This window comes from Trachinotus anak, unplaced genomic scaffold, assembly GCF_046630095.1.
Source record: "Trachinotus anak isolate AG129_WGS33_773 ecotype Australia unplaced genomic scaffold, CSIRO_AGI_Tana_v1 ptg000019l, whole genome shotgun sequence".
In the NCBI taxonomy this organism is placed as follows: Eukaryota; Metazoa; Chordata; class Actinopteri; order Carangiformes; family Carangidae; genus Trachinotus; species Trachinotus anak.
Window position 1 is genome coordinate 11,647,861 of NW_027273870.1, and position 19,640 is coordinate 11,667,500.

At 38.8% G+C, this 19,640-nt stretch overlaps 1 protein-coding gene across 1 annotated transcript in view; it reads right to left on the bottom strand.

Annotated features, from left to right (window-relative positions):
* Positions 1–19,640, bottom strand: part of sorcs1 (sortilin-related VPS10 domain containing receptor 1) — a 192,621-nt gene that overhangs the window by 94,231 nt on the left and 78,750 nt on the right. The window contains exon 2 of the mRNA XM_071505419.1: positions 4,427–4,494. Coding sequence (XP_071361520.1) covers positions 4,427–4,494 — 68 coding nt within the window. The remainder of the gene's footprint in view (positions 1–4,426; positions 4,495–19,640) is intronic.

A 19,640-nucleotide genomic window follows, 5' to 3' on the forward strand; every position in this document is an offset into this window, starting at 1 on the left:
CTGTTTTCTTAAAGTATCAGATTTATAATACCGCAAGTGTAATATCAGTAGTGGATGCACCATTACGAGGGTAATGTGGTGCCATCATATAGACACAGAGCAATAGCCTCACTTGAGCCTCTATGAGGCAGATGCAGTCATATAATGGTACATTTACCACAGCTGTGGGTGAGAGCTTAAACCATGAGGCAGCCTCTGTGGAAAAGCATGCATTGTTTCCTCTGTGAACCTGCTGCCCTTTTCCTCTATGGAGGACAGAGGAGGAGAGAAACTCCTTATACTTTTCTCATATAACAGTAGTTCTGCATCAGTCAATATTCAAACTATCTTCCAAGACTGCAACATGAAATCCACAAGAGTCCATCACTAAAAGTTTCTTGGTTTGGTTGAAGACAAATTCACTAAAATTATGTTTATGTATTTCAAAATATTCAAAGTGTATGGGTTGAGGGTTACGGAGTAGTTTTTTTGCAAACAATCTGGTGATGTAATATCAATACAGGTTTTGCAAAAGGTTCCATTATTATGGTAATTCACATGAATATGGCTACTGCACTGGTTATGGCAGGACCGGCAGCAGGTAGCAACAAGTCCAAATACATTTTTACTACACTCACTGACTTTATCCCAATAGCTAGAAATTCTGAAATCCCAAATGTTAGACTGCCAAACCTCAGAGAGGTAGTGTCATTATGTTTTTATTTTAATGAAGTTTTTAAGATTTTAGATTTGTGTTAAATTTTCTAATATAAAATTCCAGTTATATTTTTCTCATCTTATTTTCTTTTAATTTGATGCCAAAGATCAAAATGTATTTGTCTAAATGACAGCAATTTTGAACATATCAGAAGTACTTAAACATAAAATTATTTATTTTGTTACTGAGCGAGAGATGAAAAGATTGATACCACTCATGTGTATTAGGTAGTGTAGCTTACCATAAAGACTAGAAGAAGAGGAAAACACTTAAGCTATAACTACAGACCCAGGACAATGTATCAAGGTGTTTTTGCTTATGTTATGTGTACTTCTTCTTCTTTTAAATAAATAAGGCTATCAAGCAGGGAAGTAAATTAGTCTACAGGCTTAAACTTAGAAGTCAGAAAACTAAGCTGGCAAGTATAAATCTCAGTATAGAGATACACTATATTGCCAAAAGTATTTACTCACCCATCCAAATAATTGAAATCAGGTGTTCCAATCACCTCCATGGCCACAGGTGTATAAATTCAAGCACCCAGGCATGCAGACTGTTTCTACAAACATTTGTGAAAGAATGGGTTGCTCTCATTGAATTCCAGCGTGGCACTGTGATAGGATGCCACCTGTGCAACAAGTCCAGTTGTAAAATTTCCTCGCTTCTAAATATTCCACAGTCAACTGTCTGTGGTATTATATCAAAGTTGAAGCAATTGGGAACGACAGCAACTAAGCCACAAAGTGGTAGGCCACTTAAACTGACGGAGTAGGGTCAGCGGATGCTGAGGCGCATAGTGCGCAGAGGTCGCCAATTTTCTGCAACATGTAGAGAGCTTCATGGAATGGGTTTCCATGGCCGAGCAGCTGCAGCCAAGCCATACATCACCAAGTGCAATGCAAAGCGTTGGATGCAGTGGTGTAAAGCATGCCGCCACTGAACTCTAGAGCAGTGGAGACGCGTTGGAGATGGCCCCTTCCTCTTCCAACATGACTGTGCACCAGTGCACAAAGCAAGGTCCATAAAGACATGGATGAGAGAGTTTGGTGTGAATGAACTTGACTGGCCTGCACAGAGTCCTGACCTCAACCCAATAGAACACCTTTGGGATGAATTAGAGCGGAGACTGAGCGCCAGGCCTTCTTGTCCAGCATCAGTGTGTGATTTCACAAATGCGCTTCTGGAAGAATGGTCACAAATTCCCATAAACACACTCCTGAACCTTGTGGACAGCATTCCCAGAAGAGTTGAAGCTGTTATAGCTGCAAAGGGTGGACCAACATCATATTAAACCCTATGGATTAAGAATGGGATGTCACTTAAATTCATATGTGAGTCAAGGCAGGTGAGGGATTACTTTTGGCAATATAGTGTATTTACTGCACCTGATTATTACAGGCAGTTAAATTTGTCAGATCTGAAAGCACTCAGGCAAGTAGATAATGTTAATTTAATTCTTTAACTCTGATGTTGAATGTTTGTTCCCTCAATATTGAAAAAATATTTTTCAAAGAATCAAGAGGCCTCTACACCAAGTCCAGTTGCCTTAAATTAAACTTTTGTTAGAAAAGGGCTCCTGAAGAGACAAAAAGACAGTCTGAACCAGAAAATCAAGTTTCTAACCTAGTTAATATGTCCACATGGGGTTTATATTTAATACAAGACACATCATGAGTGAAATAAGCAGTCAATGCTATGACTGCCTATTTCCACCTTGGAACTGCAGTGAACCAATGATAGTCCCATAAACACGGATTCAGACAACCATGCATTCATATGTTATATAACCTAAGGAACTTGTCCCATCAACTTGCAAGGATAAAGGGTGTGCAAAATAAACTGGAAACCTTCTCAGTACAGAGAACAAGAGTTTGCATTAGCATAACCACTAACACTATGTCAACCACTGCCAAGTTGCAAGCTAATAAACATAAACAATTGATTATGCATGACATTCTGATACATCTTCTAGTCTGCTATGCACAACAAACTCCTTAGCAAATTGTCTTGGTGTGACTGAGGCTCAAATATGTGCCTGAGTCTCACCGATGTTTCCTCCGCTAACCATCTTGATTTGCTTTGCTCTTTCAACTGTCAACCTAGTGCAAGCACCGGTGGTGGGCAGTGCACAAGGCCTGATCCAGAATTTCTCAATGACAAAGTAAGCATAAATTTGCTTCCAATTTGCTAGCAATTTTCCTTTTTTTTTACTTTACATGTGGGAAAACAATGTTAAACAAAAATGAATCATTGCAGAGTATGTTCACATAGTTTAAAACACATCTGGAGAGGATCTTGAAGAAAACACACATGGGAAGTTGAACAGTCCAAACAGTGTGATTAGCCATCCAGTTGATTTATTCCATATATTTCTAGGCTACAACCATTGCTACTGTGACAACAGAGGCAGCAAGAGCAGTAGGAGGGGATAGCTGGAGCTAATGAGGAGAGAGCCAATACGCTGCTGTGGGAGAGCCAACTAGGGCAGAAACAAGTGAAAGAAAACACAGAAATACAGCCTTATATATCATTTATTTGTCAATACTTGTAGTTAATATATTTGCAATTTGAACACCTTTATATATGGTATTATTTTATTACAATCAGCTTCTGTCAACACTTCACTGAAGCTACAGTACATGATGCTTAAACCAAGTGAAACATTCAAACCCAAAATGCCCTGTTTTTTACAGCTGCACCATTACATCACATGGAAATTACCTAGATGTCATGCGCATCATTTTATGTATGTCTACTCATAATGCTGCCTGACAGGTCTCTGCAAATTTTTGGACAGCCACTATAATTTAAGAACTTTAAAGAGCTTAAGAGCTTTAAATAAAACTTGTAAATAAGAACAGCCTTGATATTTAAGTTTCTCTGCTTTCACACATACTTTTGTTCAAAATTCAGTGCAAATCATCAACAAGCTGCAACTGTGATGTGTTCAAATAGGTTTAGTGGTATTTAATGGGTTGAAAAACAAATGTCATTCACTGTTAACATCTGCTTGTGCCCAATGTTCTTTTTTTATTTTATTTTTTTCAAAATCTGTCACAAAACTGGTCTCATTTAAACGCCACATTATGGCCAGTTATTACATGCAATGCATAAAAACAGTTGTCTTTTCAGCTTGAGAACATCATCTGTCCTTTCAACATCATTTACTTCTTTTTGTTTTTATGGAGTTAATCTCTTTTCATCCTTATTCCCTCCTTCCTAGACAGAGCTGATCATGTCTGTGCGAGCTTCTTCAGTTAAGACTTTCTTTGAGACATTAATGCAGCCACATTCTTTCCTAGTAGGCATCTACCAAAATTACATCAGAATAGAGTCAGAAATTAGGCTGACACTCCGAGCAAGGCTACACTGTTCAAGGCTGATCAAGGTAATTTGCTGGATAACACTACCAGCTCCAGGGGTATTGATTAGTGGCTTTCATGTGAGGGATTTCTGGTGCCCACAGACATTTAAACCAATGGAGGGCAGTTAGCTATTCTGACTTGTCAAGAGATCTTTCTTTTACTGTTGCCTCTTTTCAAGCTTTGAATGTTTCATTAATTCATATTATGAGATCCTTGTTAATATTGGTTTTCTTTATACTTCACAGCCGGGAGCAGTTCAAATCACAGGATTAAAACAATCCAGCAATGCCTTCTGACCAATATATTGTGCCAAACTCATAGCTTGAAGCTTTTTCTAGAACTATTATGAGCTTGAGAAGCTTACCTCCATAATGAACTCTCAGTCACACTGTTGAGGTTGAAGTCAAATAGTTTGGTCAGCATCAAAATCACCTGCAGAAGGGGACAAGCAATGCAATCAATTTACAGGTCTATTGATCAAATAGCTGGTGAGAACAGAATAAATGCAAAATTAAAGTTGCACTAAAAGTATGAGATTTCTCATGTCGTTGATTATAAACCAGGTCTAGGTGCTATATTAATACTAAGCACTCAGTCCACAGAGAAATACAAACAGCCTATATTCAGAAACTGTGCCTTACAATGAGCCCTCAGGACTCCTGTAACTTTGTGATGTCACAACAAAGCAGTCACAGTCTCAGCTATGCCCCAAGCCCCGCCCACCCAGACCCACCATCCAGCCTTGCAGGATTTGGTTTTCCTGTGTGTTAAATGAAATCTGCTATATTTCATCCAATTACTCATAAAGCTGCCAGCTGAGCTCCAGAGAGAAGCTGAGAAAGAAGATGTAAAACTAAGATGAGATGGTTTTTGGGACTTAAAACCACAAATGTATCTTCTTGTGGAAGAAAAACATAAAATTTCAACTAAAACCTCTTAAAAGTGAAAAATTAACTGATTAAACAGATTTAGTATTGCACTGCTATAAAATTGTTGGCTTCATGACGGACAGTTTATAAAAAAGGGTGCAGAAGAGCCAAAAATGCAACTCAGCTGCCAACAGTACTGGCGATGGTTGGAGTGTGCCATGCATGTAGCTGCTAATGTATCCTTGAGTCCCTAGCCCAAAGTAGAGATGAGCAGTGGTTTACTGAGGTGTGGTAAGCTCACTTCTTTGGAATGCCACGCCCCTAGATATTTTTCATTTTCAAACCTGTAGTCTGACCCACCTGGTTCTGACTCAGCTGGTATCATTTGGGGCAATAAGACTTATATAAGACTTTGTACAGCTCCCTCTGCAGTCACAAAGGGCTTTATACAACTTTTATCACATGTTCCTGAAAAATAGAACAAATTTTGCAGAGGCTGACAGCATTTTTCCACAGTACCATATTTTAAAATCACAAGCAAGTTGTATTCTTACTGTAGATATTTATCTAATCTATTGACTACTTTTCGTATCTTCTTTTTGTAGTTTGTTTTAGTATTTATTATTTAATTTTTTTTACATGATACAAAGCACGAATGACAATGTATTACTCTGACAGCAATTTGAACACAATCAACATTTAGTCAATATTATCATTCATTTTGTTACTGACAGTGAGATGAAAAGATTGATACCACTTTTACATGTGTTAGGTGTCAATTAGCATAGCTTACCATAAAGACTAGAAGCAGAGGAAAACAGTTATAGCTAAAGACCCAGGACAATGTGTTGGTTAACTTAATGATTTATTACTTAACTTTAGCTACATTTATTTGGTCTTTAATTGCTTTCTCTTTATATTTTTGAATTTTACTTATTTTATATTTTTTCAGGGTGGTTAGCGCTATCGCCTCACAGCAAAAACGTTCTGGGTTTGAAGCCCGGGCCTGGGGCCTTTCTTTGTGGAGTTTGCATGGTCTCCCTGTGCCTGTGTGGGTACACCGACTTCCTCCCAAAGTCCAAACACATACATTAGGTTAATTGGTGACTATAAATTGCCCGGAGGTGTGAGTGTGAGCATGAATGGTTTTTTTTCTCTCTTTATGTCAGCCCTGTGATAGACTGGCGATCTAGCCAGTCCCAATGTCAGCTGGAAATTGCTCCAGCCCCCCTGCGACCCGGTTTGGAAAAGCAGTATAGAAAATGAATGGATAGTCTTTTATTACCCTTTATAATTCCACATTTATTTTTGTCATTAATTTTACATTTTATTCTTTTATGGTACTAATGAGTCTCCATACAATCAGCTTGGTTTATACGCCCCCAAATAAAGTTAGCAAAAGAGGCTGATTTCATTAAATCAGAGTTCTGCTTTGTGAAATATGATGCCAGATGTATCACAGGAACAGAGTAACTTGTGAAAAGTTCATTTACATTGTCTGGTGATGAGGCAAATAAAGTCTTGTCAGTCATTACTAATGTAGATAAGGTAGAGGCATCATGGTGAAGTATAACAGAGAAGGAAAGTGTGATCCATGCTCCTCCTACTCATGGCATGCTTCAGAAAGAAACCTGAGGAACTCATTTTGCAGACAGATGTAAGTGAAATTATTATAGTTTGAAGCTTTTGAAAATTATGTTGGTAGGATCACAGTTTTTGTGTCTGTGGTATTGCAAAGACTGAAACTATATGAAGGAAATGTGTTGGTTAAACTGTCTTGCATAACCCGATGGATTCTGCTCTCTCTTGAAGAGCAGCTGTGAGCGCAGTTTGTTTATTACGTTTTTTTTTTGTTTGTTTGTTTTATGTGATTTTGTGATTTCAGATGTTTCTGTGGAATCAACCCAACCAATGGCACCAAGATGGCAAAGCTGGTCAGCCAAAGAAGTGGAACAGTGCATTAGAAGAACAACTCAGTCAATTCTCTGTCTCCTCTCTCCTCGGGTGATTAATAGACTTTCAATGGCTTTGAGTGTAAGTCATATGCGAAAGATGAGGACTCATCTGTTCCTCATTATGTGAATGAAAATTGTTCTTAATCCTTGATCTGCACCTTTTGTTCAGATTTAGGAACACACTGAAAAATCGTGATCTTTTAAACAATTAAAGCTACAGTTATTGGAATTGGTAAAGGCTGATTTCCTGGACTAAATTGTTAGATTGGGCCCTTAAACCTAGTATATGGTCAGTTTTAATAATACTTGACTTTGTCGGAAGTCTGACTAAATTGAATTGCACTAAGTAGCAGACAGGGGTGAAGATTATCCTGAAATATTCCGTGTAATGTCATCTTTCCTGTTAATGTCAGTCTGTTCAGAGTAGATCTATCTTAGGCTCAGATTCTTGGCATTATAGCCATTGTAAAACTTTATCAAGTTTTAATAACAATTTTATTTTGTTGCAGCTTTAACTTTTTAATTTAATAGGTGAAGAGAATCTAATGTAGCATTAATGAACACTAAAATATGCATAATTTGCAAATCTTGTAATGTAAAAAACAAAAATTAATTGTAAAAACATTGGACAATATATAGTATTGTTAAGTATTAACAGCTCTTTACTGGTCACTGTAGTTGCAAGGTAACTTCTATAATTCAAATGTAATTCAAGATAATCTTGTAAACCAGATTACAATAAATTGCTGTAATTTATATACAGCAACCTGTAAAATGTATTTTACAATATATTTTTATAGTAATTCACAGCATTTTTACAATACTTTATTTGGAACTGTTTTTGCCAGGTATTTATTGTAAATTCTATTCAATTCAACACACTGCAGCTAACACCTCCCATTATATAAAACTGCAATTGACATCTTAAGCTTGTGAATTGTGGTAGCAGAGCTACATTATGGAACCTAAACAAGTTCTAACTGACATACACAAATGAATTTTTAAAAATCCTATCAAAGAAGAACTGTAAGGCCAATGTTAAACATCAAAAGTAACATCTTATAGTTTCTGAAAACACAACCTAAACTACGTAAGTTCATACATGGCTAAAAAAAAGAATTTTTTTGTCAAATTATGCAAAAATTATGAAAATCACCATAACACCTCTATCTTATCAAACACACCTTGAATTTAACGCCTCTGGGCCTAAATAGGTTTGACAATTCACACCTAAACATAGTCAATTAGCATTGGCTCAGATGTGCCCAAATCCCCTCGCCTGCTCTCATTAGACAGGGCAAACACCAGTGTTCAAGCTAGAATGATTGACAAAGGCCATAATCAATAATAGCACATTCCATAACTGGCAGAAGATCATAGGTTTTCCACTCAGGTTGGCTCACTGTCTTCACCTGAGGCTACATCCAAGGAATGAATGTAAAAAGAAAAAAAGACAAATGTCTGAAACTGCCTGAACGCAGTCATAATTTAACCTTTTCCACTGGACTTGGTGTGAACTGTGCTTCTCTACCCACCACTGGATTGAGCTATAGAGTTCCAGAGAAATTATGTTTAATAATGAGATAATACAGTGGGAACCTGAAGTTTATGGGGAGACTTCCACCTTAATCCCAACACATTTTTGGCAACCATCAGACCCAAAAGTAAAAGTCTCCCCTGTGATTTTGTAACATTAGTTTTAATTTTGTAACACTATGTAAGGTGAGTTTTTAGTGTTTTGAAATGGAGATGTATTTCTGACAGAATGAGACTCAATTAATTTTAACACCTGAGATCTACACACACGGCACACAGCTCCTAAAAGTTGTAACAAGGTTTCTTCCATGCAGATATCCATACATTGCATTACCTAATGTGATTCCCTCTAATTATTCCAAACTCATTACTTAATCATATCTGATTGATTCTAAACACTCCACTGTAAATATTCCTTATTCCGTTAACACCCTCAAGGTGCACGGGGTGAGGGAAAGTGGGTTAGCTAATGTCTCCAGGGAAAAACAGAGGCAGAAACATCACATTTTGCTCTGAGCATAAAATAAGTAAAGCAGCATGGAGACTCACAATCTATTTACTTTGTGACTGGAGGTGTATTTAAAATGGATAAAACTCAGAAGAAGCAGCAGAGGCAAAAAAAAATCTTCACAGGGAATGCCACAGTTTCAGTTTAATGTAGTCTTTAACAGTTGTGTGATTCTCTTACTTCTCGTTCTCATGAGCTATGTCTTCTAGTAATATTCGTGCGACGTGCGACGTGCTGCGGTAAGCGTATTGTGTCACTTCCGGTTATTGGTGGTGTTGTGTTTGTTTGAATTCAGCTGATCCTTGTTGTATTTTTGTATACAACCGCCAATTATCTGTTGTACTGTCGAACTTCTGTTCGATCACTCTTAGCTCTCTCCTTCTCTTTGTGAGATTCTCATTAAAACACAGCTGTTTACACTTTAGCTCTGTTTACCACTTTAGCTTAGCAGTTAGCGATGGCTTCTGTCTCTCCCCTCTCCCTCTCCTGCTGTCTCTTGCTCAGCCTGCTTCATGTTTAGTTACTCCTCTGCCTCCTTCAGCGGTAATGGTACATGTAATAAATGTAGTTTGGAATGATTTGGAATCCCGACTCCGCACCATGGAAACCACATCTTTAGCTTCTCCAGTTAGCCATCCCCCAGTAGCTGGTGCGGACCAACCCAGTGTAGCTCCTTCTGTAGCTCCTTCTCTCCCCCCAGCAGCTCCCAAGCAGCCGGGAGGTCAGGGCGGCTGGGTGACTGTTCGTAACAAGAAGAGGCTTAGTCCTAAACAAAAGCCCACGGCTCACCACCAACCTGTTCACGTTTCTAACAGGTTCTCCCCACTCAGCGACACACCCGCTGGGAAACAAACTCTGGTCATTGGTGATTCTATTCTGAGAAACGTGAAGTTAGCGACACCAGGGGCCATAGTCAAATGCATTCCTGGGGCCAGAGCGGGCGACATTGAATCAAATCTGAAGCTGCTGGTGAAGGATAAACGTAAATACAGTACGATTGTAATGCACGTCGGCACTAATGACACCCGATTACGCCAATCGGAGATCACTAAGATTAATGTGGAGTCGGTGTGTACTTATGCTAAAACAATGGCGGACTCCGTAGTTTTCTCTGGGCCCCTACCCAATCTGACCAGCGATGACATGTACAGCCGCTTGTCATCGTTCAACCACTGGTTATCGAGGTGGTGTTCCGCCAACGATGTGGGCTTTGTTGATAACTGGCAGACTTTCTGGGGAAGCCCTGGTCTGATTAGACGAGACAGCATACATCCCACACTGGATGGAGCTGCTCTCTTATCTAGAAACTTCACTGAGTTTATTAGAAAGCCAAAGCCATGACAATCCAGAGTTGAGACCAGGAGGCAGAATCGCAGTCTTACACTCTTCTCTGCGCCTCTCTTAGAGCAGTTGCCTGCCATTCACCCCCTAAAAACTGTGTCTGTCCCCCAACCACCTAAATTTAAATGTAATAAATCAAAAGTGAACAGAGGAGGAGTTAGACATGAAAACCTAATAAGAATTAACACAACTGTTATTCCAGAGCCAAATAACAGGAAAATTAAATGTGGATTATTGAATATCAGATCACTCCCATCTAAATCTCTACTAGTCAATGATCTGATAACTGATCATCATGTAGATCTGCTCTGTCTGACGGAAACCTGGCTGCCGCAGGATGAATATGTTAGTTTGAATGAATCAACACCCCCCACTCGTGTTAATGTTCATATCCCTCGAAGCACAGGCTGAGGAGGAGGGGTGGCAGCCATTTATCACTCTAATTTATTAATACATCCTAAGCCTAAGGTTAATCATAACCCAAAAAACCTCAGAGATACACTATGTGATAATATACTGACTCTGGATGACATTACCTTGGCCTCCAGTGCTACAGTCAGAAACCTTGGTGTCATTTTTGACCAGGACTTGTCCTTTACTTCACATATAAAGCAAGTCTCTAGGACAGCCTTCTTCCACCTGCACAATATTGCAAAAATCAGACCCATTCTGTGTCTAAAGGATGCTGAAAAGCTAGTTCATGCATTTGTTACCTCAAGACTGGACTACTGTAACTCTTTATTGTCAGGATGTCCCAAAAATGCAGTAAAAAGCCTCGAATTGATCCAAAATGAGGCAGCACGAGTACTGACAGGAACTAGGAAACGAGATCACATCTCTCCTGTGTTAGCTTCTCTACATTGGCTCCCTGTAAAATCCAGGATAGAATTTAAAATCCTTCTCCTCACCTGCAAAGCCATTAATGGTCAGGCACCATCATACCTTGGAGAGCTTATACTTCCCTATTTTCCCAATAGGACACTTCACTCTCTAAATGCAGGTCTACTTGTGGTTCCCAGAGTTTGTAAGAGTAGAATGGGGGGCAGAGCCTTCAGCTATCAGGCTCCTCTCCTGTGGAACCAGCTCCCACTGTGGGTTCGGGAGGCAGACACCCTCTCTACCTTTAAGATCAGGCTTAAAACTGTCCTGTTTAGTAAAGCTTATAGTTAGGGTTGGCTCGGGTATGTCCTGACCCATCCCTTAGTTATGCTGCTATAGAGCTGGGGATTCCCATGATTCACTGGGCTCTCTCTCTCTCTCTCGCTCTCTCGCTCTCTCTCTCTCGCTCTCTCGCTCGCTCTCTCTCTCCTCATTCTGCAGGTATCTCTGCCCCTGGAGCAGCAGGATCCAGATCCACCACTACTCATCATTACTATTAACCACTGTTATCTGTCATCATTATTGATAACACCATTACCTACACAGCTGTTCCTGGTCTCTCTCTCTTTTCTCCTCTCTCCTCCCCCCTCCCCCCCTTTTTTATCTCCTCTTAAACCCAACCGGTCGAGGCAGACGGCCGCCCACCCTGAGCCCAGTTCTGTTGGAGGTTTTTTCCTGTTAAAAGGGAGTTTTTCCTCCTCCCTGTCGCCAAGTGCTTGCTCTTTGTGGGAACTGTTGCGAAGTAAGGTCTTGACCTTGCCCTGTAAAGTGCCTTGAGATAATGTATATTATGATTTGGCGCTATACAAATAAAATTGAATTGACATTGTGTGGGGACTTTGTCATCTGATGACCCCTGTGCAAACCACAGCACAATGGTCAGGTGATATGACATGGGTGAAGAGATGTTGCCAATGTTAAAACTTCTATACACATAATGTATTTCTTGTGATGGTACAGCTTCATCTCTAACTTTGCTATTGGGAAAACGGTTGTACGTATAAGGCAGGTGATGTACACAGATATTTCCCAGTTCATGGAGTAAATTAAACAAACTCACTCTATACAACTTATATTTATTGCCTTTAAGTCATGTGCCATGCTGCGCACAGCCAATATCCAAATGTTTCCCCTTGGCCAGGCTGCCTTTGATACCTCCACTGTTATTGAGGCAGCAGCCAAGGCACTGTATGACTTGTGTGACTTTGTGAAACAGTTCCACCAGCATGGGGTTCCTGTGAGTACAAGCAGAACAGATGCACCTTGGGTAGTGGAATTACATTGCAAGGTTGGGGCTCCTGTGATCAGCCTTATTAAGTATGCATTAACATCTGCAGCCCCCAATACACTGAAAATGTGCAGCGCACTTGGCCAACCTGTAGCTGACAGGGTTTTAGAGCATTGTCGAGTATGTGTTGTGAAAAATAACCAACAAGTAGTGAAAAGGAACTGATTAAGAGCAATTCAGGAAGTAGCTTGGCATTTTCAGTGTGGGGAGAATTAGCCTGGGGAATGAATAACCCTAAATGTCCGGACTAGACCTTTGCATGCTAATGACTGACCAAGTCCATTTAGCTGCCCAGCTGGAGGCTGAATTCACACTCGCACCACGCAGCTTCTCTTTTTTTTTTTTTTTTTTCCTATATTCCTTCACTTTCTTGTTCACCCTCTTCTCTCTCCCATCGCACCACACCACCATTTTCTGCTGTGAGTATACATGTGCGTACGTCAGTATGTGTAACAGAGGGGTGAAGGTGAGGGTAATGGTACAATTATGTTTTTTAACATAAAATTGTTAACATATTCTGCTGTGTGTTTGTGTGCGGGGGGGGGGGGGGGGGGGGGGGGCTCAAGAATCTGGATTAAGTCCTCTGAAAGGCTTAGGTATAAGCCAGGTGATTTGGCTTCATTAGTTGAAGGGCAATGTGCGTAAGGGCCCTTCTGTCTGCCACATATGGAGACTATGGGCAGTCATCAGCAAGTGGCCCTGTCAGATGGGCTCCCACTGGAAAGTGCATATGCTTCATCACTGACCATGCCAATTAGGCCTGCAGGCTTCTCCTACTGTAAATACTACAATGAAGCCAGGTTTCCTCCACAGAGAGAACCTCTGGACAGACACACACTCACTTCTGACAGTTTGGACATGTGCAGAGGAGCAGGAAGGTATCAGAATGAGACAGGACGTAGCTGGTGGTTTTGTTTGAGAATAGAGATGCAGTGATTAACAGATGCTTTACAACACTACTTTTATGTTAAGGGTACCTAATGCACATGAACTGGAAAACAAACATGGACAGTGATTTTGAGGAGAGGTTGTGTGAGGAGGTCTGCTGCTTAAGATTAAGATAGCCTTTTTAAGTGTCACAGTGGGGAAATTTGCAGTATTGCAGTAGCAAAGTGGAAAATTAACTGCAAATGTGAGTAATAAACAATTAAGAAAAAGATAAATAAAAGATAATAATATAATAATGCTAATAATTAAATATAAATAAAATAATAATGGTACCCATGTGCAGAAAACATAGATGACGATCTAATGTGCATGCAAGGTTGCCAGCTTGTTCACCCGTGAATTATACAGGATAGAATCATGTGGTCATTTATGCAGATGTTTGAAATTGTGCATTGTCATATTAATAATGTAGGCTATCAATCATATTTATTAATTATAGAATAAATAACTAGCTTAAAGTTCAGCCCCAAATCTAAGTGAAGGGATGGAATATTAGCATGATCACTTTGCTTATTATTGCCTTGTTACATATCTTGATTATTGTATAATATAGGCTAACATAGACTATAATTTCAGCTAAATTGGCAATATACAATTAATTAAACAACAGGCTATACCATGTCCACCTCGGGGGAAGTCTGAGGTATAAGGAGATGAGTGATTCCACTCACACTTTGTAGTCTGCCCTTTAGCTGCTTGGACGTGGTGAGCACCTGCAGTGTGCTGTTCAGGGCAGACATCCTTCCAAGGGTGACTAAAAAAGCTGCATACATCACCAGGGACAGAGCTGACTCATAGATATTCTGTCTACCATTCAGCCTGATATCTTGACAGCCTTTTTCTTTATCCTGATAGCCATAGTGAGAGGGAGACAGGAAAGTCAGGAAGAGAGAGGGGATGACATGCTGCAAATGGCTACTGTTCAGACTTGAACCCGGGCTGTTGCAGTTAGGACTAAGCTGTCATTGTATGTGCTCTACCAGGTGAGCAGGATGCTGTACTGCTACATTTACCTATAGAAAGAAACCACTGATGCTGACATCATGTGATGTATATTTTCTCACAGCACGCAGAGCTTGATGGTTAATATTGGTTAATATTGACTTTACATTATTCACAACATTTTTAGGACATAATTTATAAAATTCAGGACATTTTATTTTCAAATATGGGACGATGATTATACTAAATATACGTGAAAACAACATGACACAATGTGTCTGTGGTGTCCACAGCTGTCTGTGCTTGCGCCCACAAGTGAGTATAACTGGGGCTTTAGATATATATATATATATATATATATATATATATATATATATATATATATATATATATATATATATATATATATATATATATATATATATATATATATAAGATATACAACTTGGAACAGTAGCATCAGGATCAGCAGTCATTCCTGCTATGGGGTTTAAGGACACTCAGAGAAATGTCCTAAAGCCATTCCAGCATTGTCTTGGCTGTACGCTTTGGGTCACTGATGTGCTGAAAGGCGAACCTTAACCGAGTATCAGGTCGCATGCACTCTGGAGCAGGTTTTCTTTTTTCTTGTATTTGGATGCATTCACTTAATTCTGATCAACTTTCCTGTCCCTGCCACTGAGTAGCATCCCCATAGCATGACGCTGAAGCTCTGTTATACCCTTTTTAAATGCAGGTAAACTCACTAATAAAAGCTGATTGACCGCTTTTCCACTGCCAGTGGAGTTTGCCTTTTTGTTTGGACTGAGGACATACACAAGTGCAATGAGCAATGCCATCGCATGCACTTTTACAGAGCACAAATACAGTGGAGAGAGAGTGAGCTGCTAGCTGCCATGCAAACTGGTGAAATGGATCTATCACATCTCATCCCTGGGTTGGGGCTCATGTAAAAATGTCAGGGCTTCTGTGTGACATGCTTCTATTGATGATTGTATGTTTTTAAAGCTTAAATTAAAGCTGGCTTTTATCCCTGTGCATTGCCTTTTTGTGCAAAGCTTTTTGAATTGACTGAATTGTTGCAATATAAATCGAATAGCCTTTTCTAAAACAAATGTACTGATGCACTGATATCACTCTACTGTATGCATCTCTTTCAACCACTGCAGATATGTGAATGAGTTCCTTGGGGGTGAGACTTATGTCTCATCCTGTGTAGTCAGCTCATGCAGGGGCCGCTCTATCTGGCCACCCCTGCCACTTCATATATATATATATATATATATATATATATATATATATATATATATGATATTATATTATATTATATTATATTATATTATATATATAATATCTCCCTATTATTTTCCTTTGATCAAAAGTATGTCTTTGCTGCTAGCAAACACTGTTATCTCCTGTACTGTTTGGTAGTTGTCCTTGGATGGAGGAGAGAAAATATCCTGATGGATCAAAATTCCCAAACATGCATAGGCAAACAATCAACTATTTCCTGGGGCACAAGAAGACAGAATAAACAAATATGAAATGCAGAGTATTAGCACTCATTTTGAAGCTCCCAAAAAAGACAAATGTGCTGGGTTCATGTTTTACAGGGCATTATGAATTATTTGTTTATTACATTTCATTCTTGTAATCACGTGAGACCAGATTTCTCCAGCAGACAGGTATTTTTGCATCATTTCATTACTGGAGAAAATAAGAAAATGATCTGAGCACAGATGACGATGCATATTCATAGAAACAAATATAGAGCTCTGCACACAGTTGCATTTACTAAAACTGTTTCGTAGTTTACTGTTAATCAATAAATTAATTCTGTAATGAAAACTCAGAGAGGAAAAACCAGTGCAGTACACACATATAATGATGTAAACAAGTTGCCAACATTTCCAGATACCTCACACTGTCAGGCTCATGGGGGATCATTGAGCCAAGAACGCTCCTCTCTGTGGGTTAGCCTGTCACATCTTCCTTTGGAAGATTCACCTCACCACTTGTCCCTATTGCTAATATAAATGTGAAAATACCTGAGAAACAGGGTTTTCAGCTACTTGTCACATATCTAAAAATAATATATCTTCTTCGAGATCAAAATTAATCAAGGTCTGTCAGTTGCATGTCCCAGGGAGGTTATGCCTTGGCATAGTAATGTTCAGCAAACCAGGCTGCTTATAATCAGCAAATAATCAGTCCTCTGTGGTCTCATTTAGCCTTATTTCTTTCAGTCTTCATTAGAAATGGCAGAAGCTGTCGAAAACTATATTTAAAATATGTTCCCGCAACGTGCATAGTGCTGTGTTTTGCCATCAATGATTAAAATCACATTCCTCCATTTTTTCATGTGACAACAGAAAACATATACATTTCCTATTTTCAATTCCACTGGAGCAGATTATTTTTGGATGTGTGATGTTTGCAGAGATGCTCCTTGAATACTGAGTAAATCTGGAGCTTTTGTGACTACCTGCAGTTTCATGTTTTGGTTGTTTGATCCATGCAGACCTGTCACCTTTTTGTTTTATTTGTTTTTGATGATGATGTGGCCTTAGGATTCACAGCAAGTAGTTCCTAGATCTTTAGCTATTTGCTGCTCCTAATTGGTTGTTAACCCACTTTGTAACCTGTAGATTTTCTTCTACAGTGTCTGGGATGGATTCTGTATGAACATTTTTACAAGTGTGGAGCTGCTAAAGCATTTCAGACATGAAAGGCTTAAGGAAGGCATTAAGGGGGTACTTATTGCTAATAATCATTAAAAGTATGTAGAAAAATTATTAAATGTACGTCACTGCATATCATTATTGTTTTTCTGATGCAGACTATTGCATTTTGCCATAAATAATGTACATGTGGGAGCCAAAGTGTGTTTTGTGTGCTCATAGTTCATATGAGTGTAAATAAATAATTGATATGATTGGATAGAATAAATAGTCGATTAAAATAGGAAAAATATGAGTTAAATTCATGTTGTTTAATTTGTGACAAGTTAAAAAGAATCTTTGTAACCTTTTGTTATTGTCGCTTTAAGAGGACAGAGGTAGTTGGGGCTTGGTTAGGACTGAGCCACACAGTTTTCTTACCGTAGTGCCTTTTCTGTTGAGAAAACCTTGATTTGGATTTTACTCCTGTAACAAGATACTTTGGAAAGCAAGGAATAAACACTTTTGTCTCATCTTTTTACACAGTCAAGTAAACCTGGTTTAAAGCCTCAACTCCCACAGTACATGAGAAAATGTGTAATCATATGCATGAAGATGCATATAAAAGGAGCCACGTAAACCATAATTCATTTTGGGCTTGTCACACGCCCTCACATACTGCAGATACACTCTACTCTCTCATGCCTGTATTTGCACTCGCGTGTCTATACGGTCTACATTTAAACACATGCATATTTACATATTACACTCACATGTCTGTATATTTTCCTATCACACATATAGAGTATTTTCACATATATATCTTTATGCATACAATTTTAATGTACACTTTAATGTACACTTTCGGTTATGGATAACCATGCTTGCTACATTATACATTTTACTGAAGTGCATTGAACAAATGTTAAAGCTTATTTTGCTTGTGAGGAGATGATATGAGAAAGTTTGTGGTCACATTCAAACTTTATCTGGATTTCTGTTTGGATTTCTGTTGACTCAGAAACTGGAAACAGCCAATGCACTTTATTGTATAGTTGTCTTCCTTGTATGGATGTCTTCATTTTTTTGATTGCTTATGAAAACAGACAAAACCAAACCTAAGAACAGTTAGGCCCTATTGCCTTCATATGTCTTGACATCAAGGTAGACCTATTTAAAATATATCAGTACATCTTCAAAAGTGTAGTGCTTGTGTTCAGTCTCCTTCTTCCATGCTATGTGGGAACAGGACAAGAACAGCCAATAAGAACCCCATAAATTACCTGTGTTCTTTTCTTCTATCCTCTCAAATATAGAGCCCAGGTTTTCTTTGGTTCTGCTGTAAACAGATAAACAAGTTGCTCCTCTTTTGTTGCATTCTCTATGGAGTAGCTATTCAAGGTATTTTTCTGCCCAGACATGTGTCATTTGTTTTTGTCCATGACAATAAATAGATAATAAATAGATTCTCACCTTAAACACATATATTCTTTATAATGTTAAATTAGTGTATCTGAATATGACAACCCATGTACATGAAAGCGAAAAAAGATGTATGTGAAAGGAGAAAGTGTACAGTATATGCAAGATGCACAGAATGACATATGGCTTGTATGGCCTCCATTATTTGTCCATGTATTTGTGCAGTCCAGCTGGCTAGATTTGCACAAGTTTCAAAGCTATACAGGAGTGCTATGCATGAAAAGAGTATACATAGTAATAAATCACTCTTGAGCACTTTGTCATAAAGGGGCGATAACACCGCAAACAATTATTGAAAAGAAATGCACACATCCTGCTGATAGCAAACAGAACATCACTCCAGGTGCGTAATACACTCCCTGCACTGAATAAAAAGCTGAACAACAACCCTCTTTAACTTCAAAACTAGGTTACTCACCCAGTAAAAGTAATGTTTGAGAGAAAGAGCTTCTTTCTTTTCTGATAATTTGAACAAGCAACCTGAGTATATAAATTTTAATCAGATATATCAATTTTGCTGATACCCTGAGATGTTATCCATGTCCAGTTACAAATAATAACCACAAATTCATGTGCCATCAACTTCTTTGAAGTTTGTGAGAACTGCTGAAGGCTGTGCCTCACCCCAGAGACAGATGTATTTGTCCCTAAGCTGTGTGATAAAGTAGAATCAGGAGTTTTAATGTAATTAAGAGAGAGTACGTGCTGTGGAGAGGCAGCTGGAACCTTGAAAATATAGTCAGAATATAAGAGAGATCTCTGTCATTTCATCAATTTTGTTTAGATTAAAATCTGTGTGTACATAGATGGTCTATGATAAATTGAAAGAGAGGAGTCTTGCTGCCAGTGTAAAATAATTATTCAAATTGGTGTTGTCAGGAGTATTACTAGTTGGCTAATTGTTTAATAGACCTGTAAAGAATTTACAATTTCATCATCCCCAGCCAATATACTGTGATAAGAGTAGAAAAAAGTAATTTGTCAACTTTCTCAAAGAGAATTAAGGCTGATTTATATTCCTTAATTTCATCCAGTTCAGACGCTTTAGGATTAGGTATCTGTTGCCTAAGGCAATGCTATATTAAAAGAATTCCCCTTAGGGCCTGCCTGGAGAGCACAGCAATGGTGGTAACTAACAAGCTCTTATGCTCTGTCCCATTCCTCCCCTAT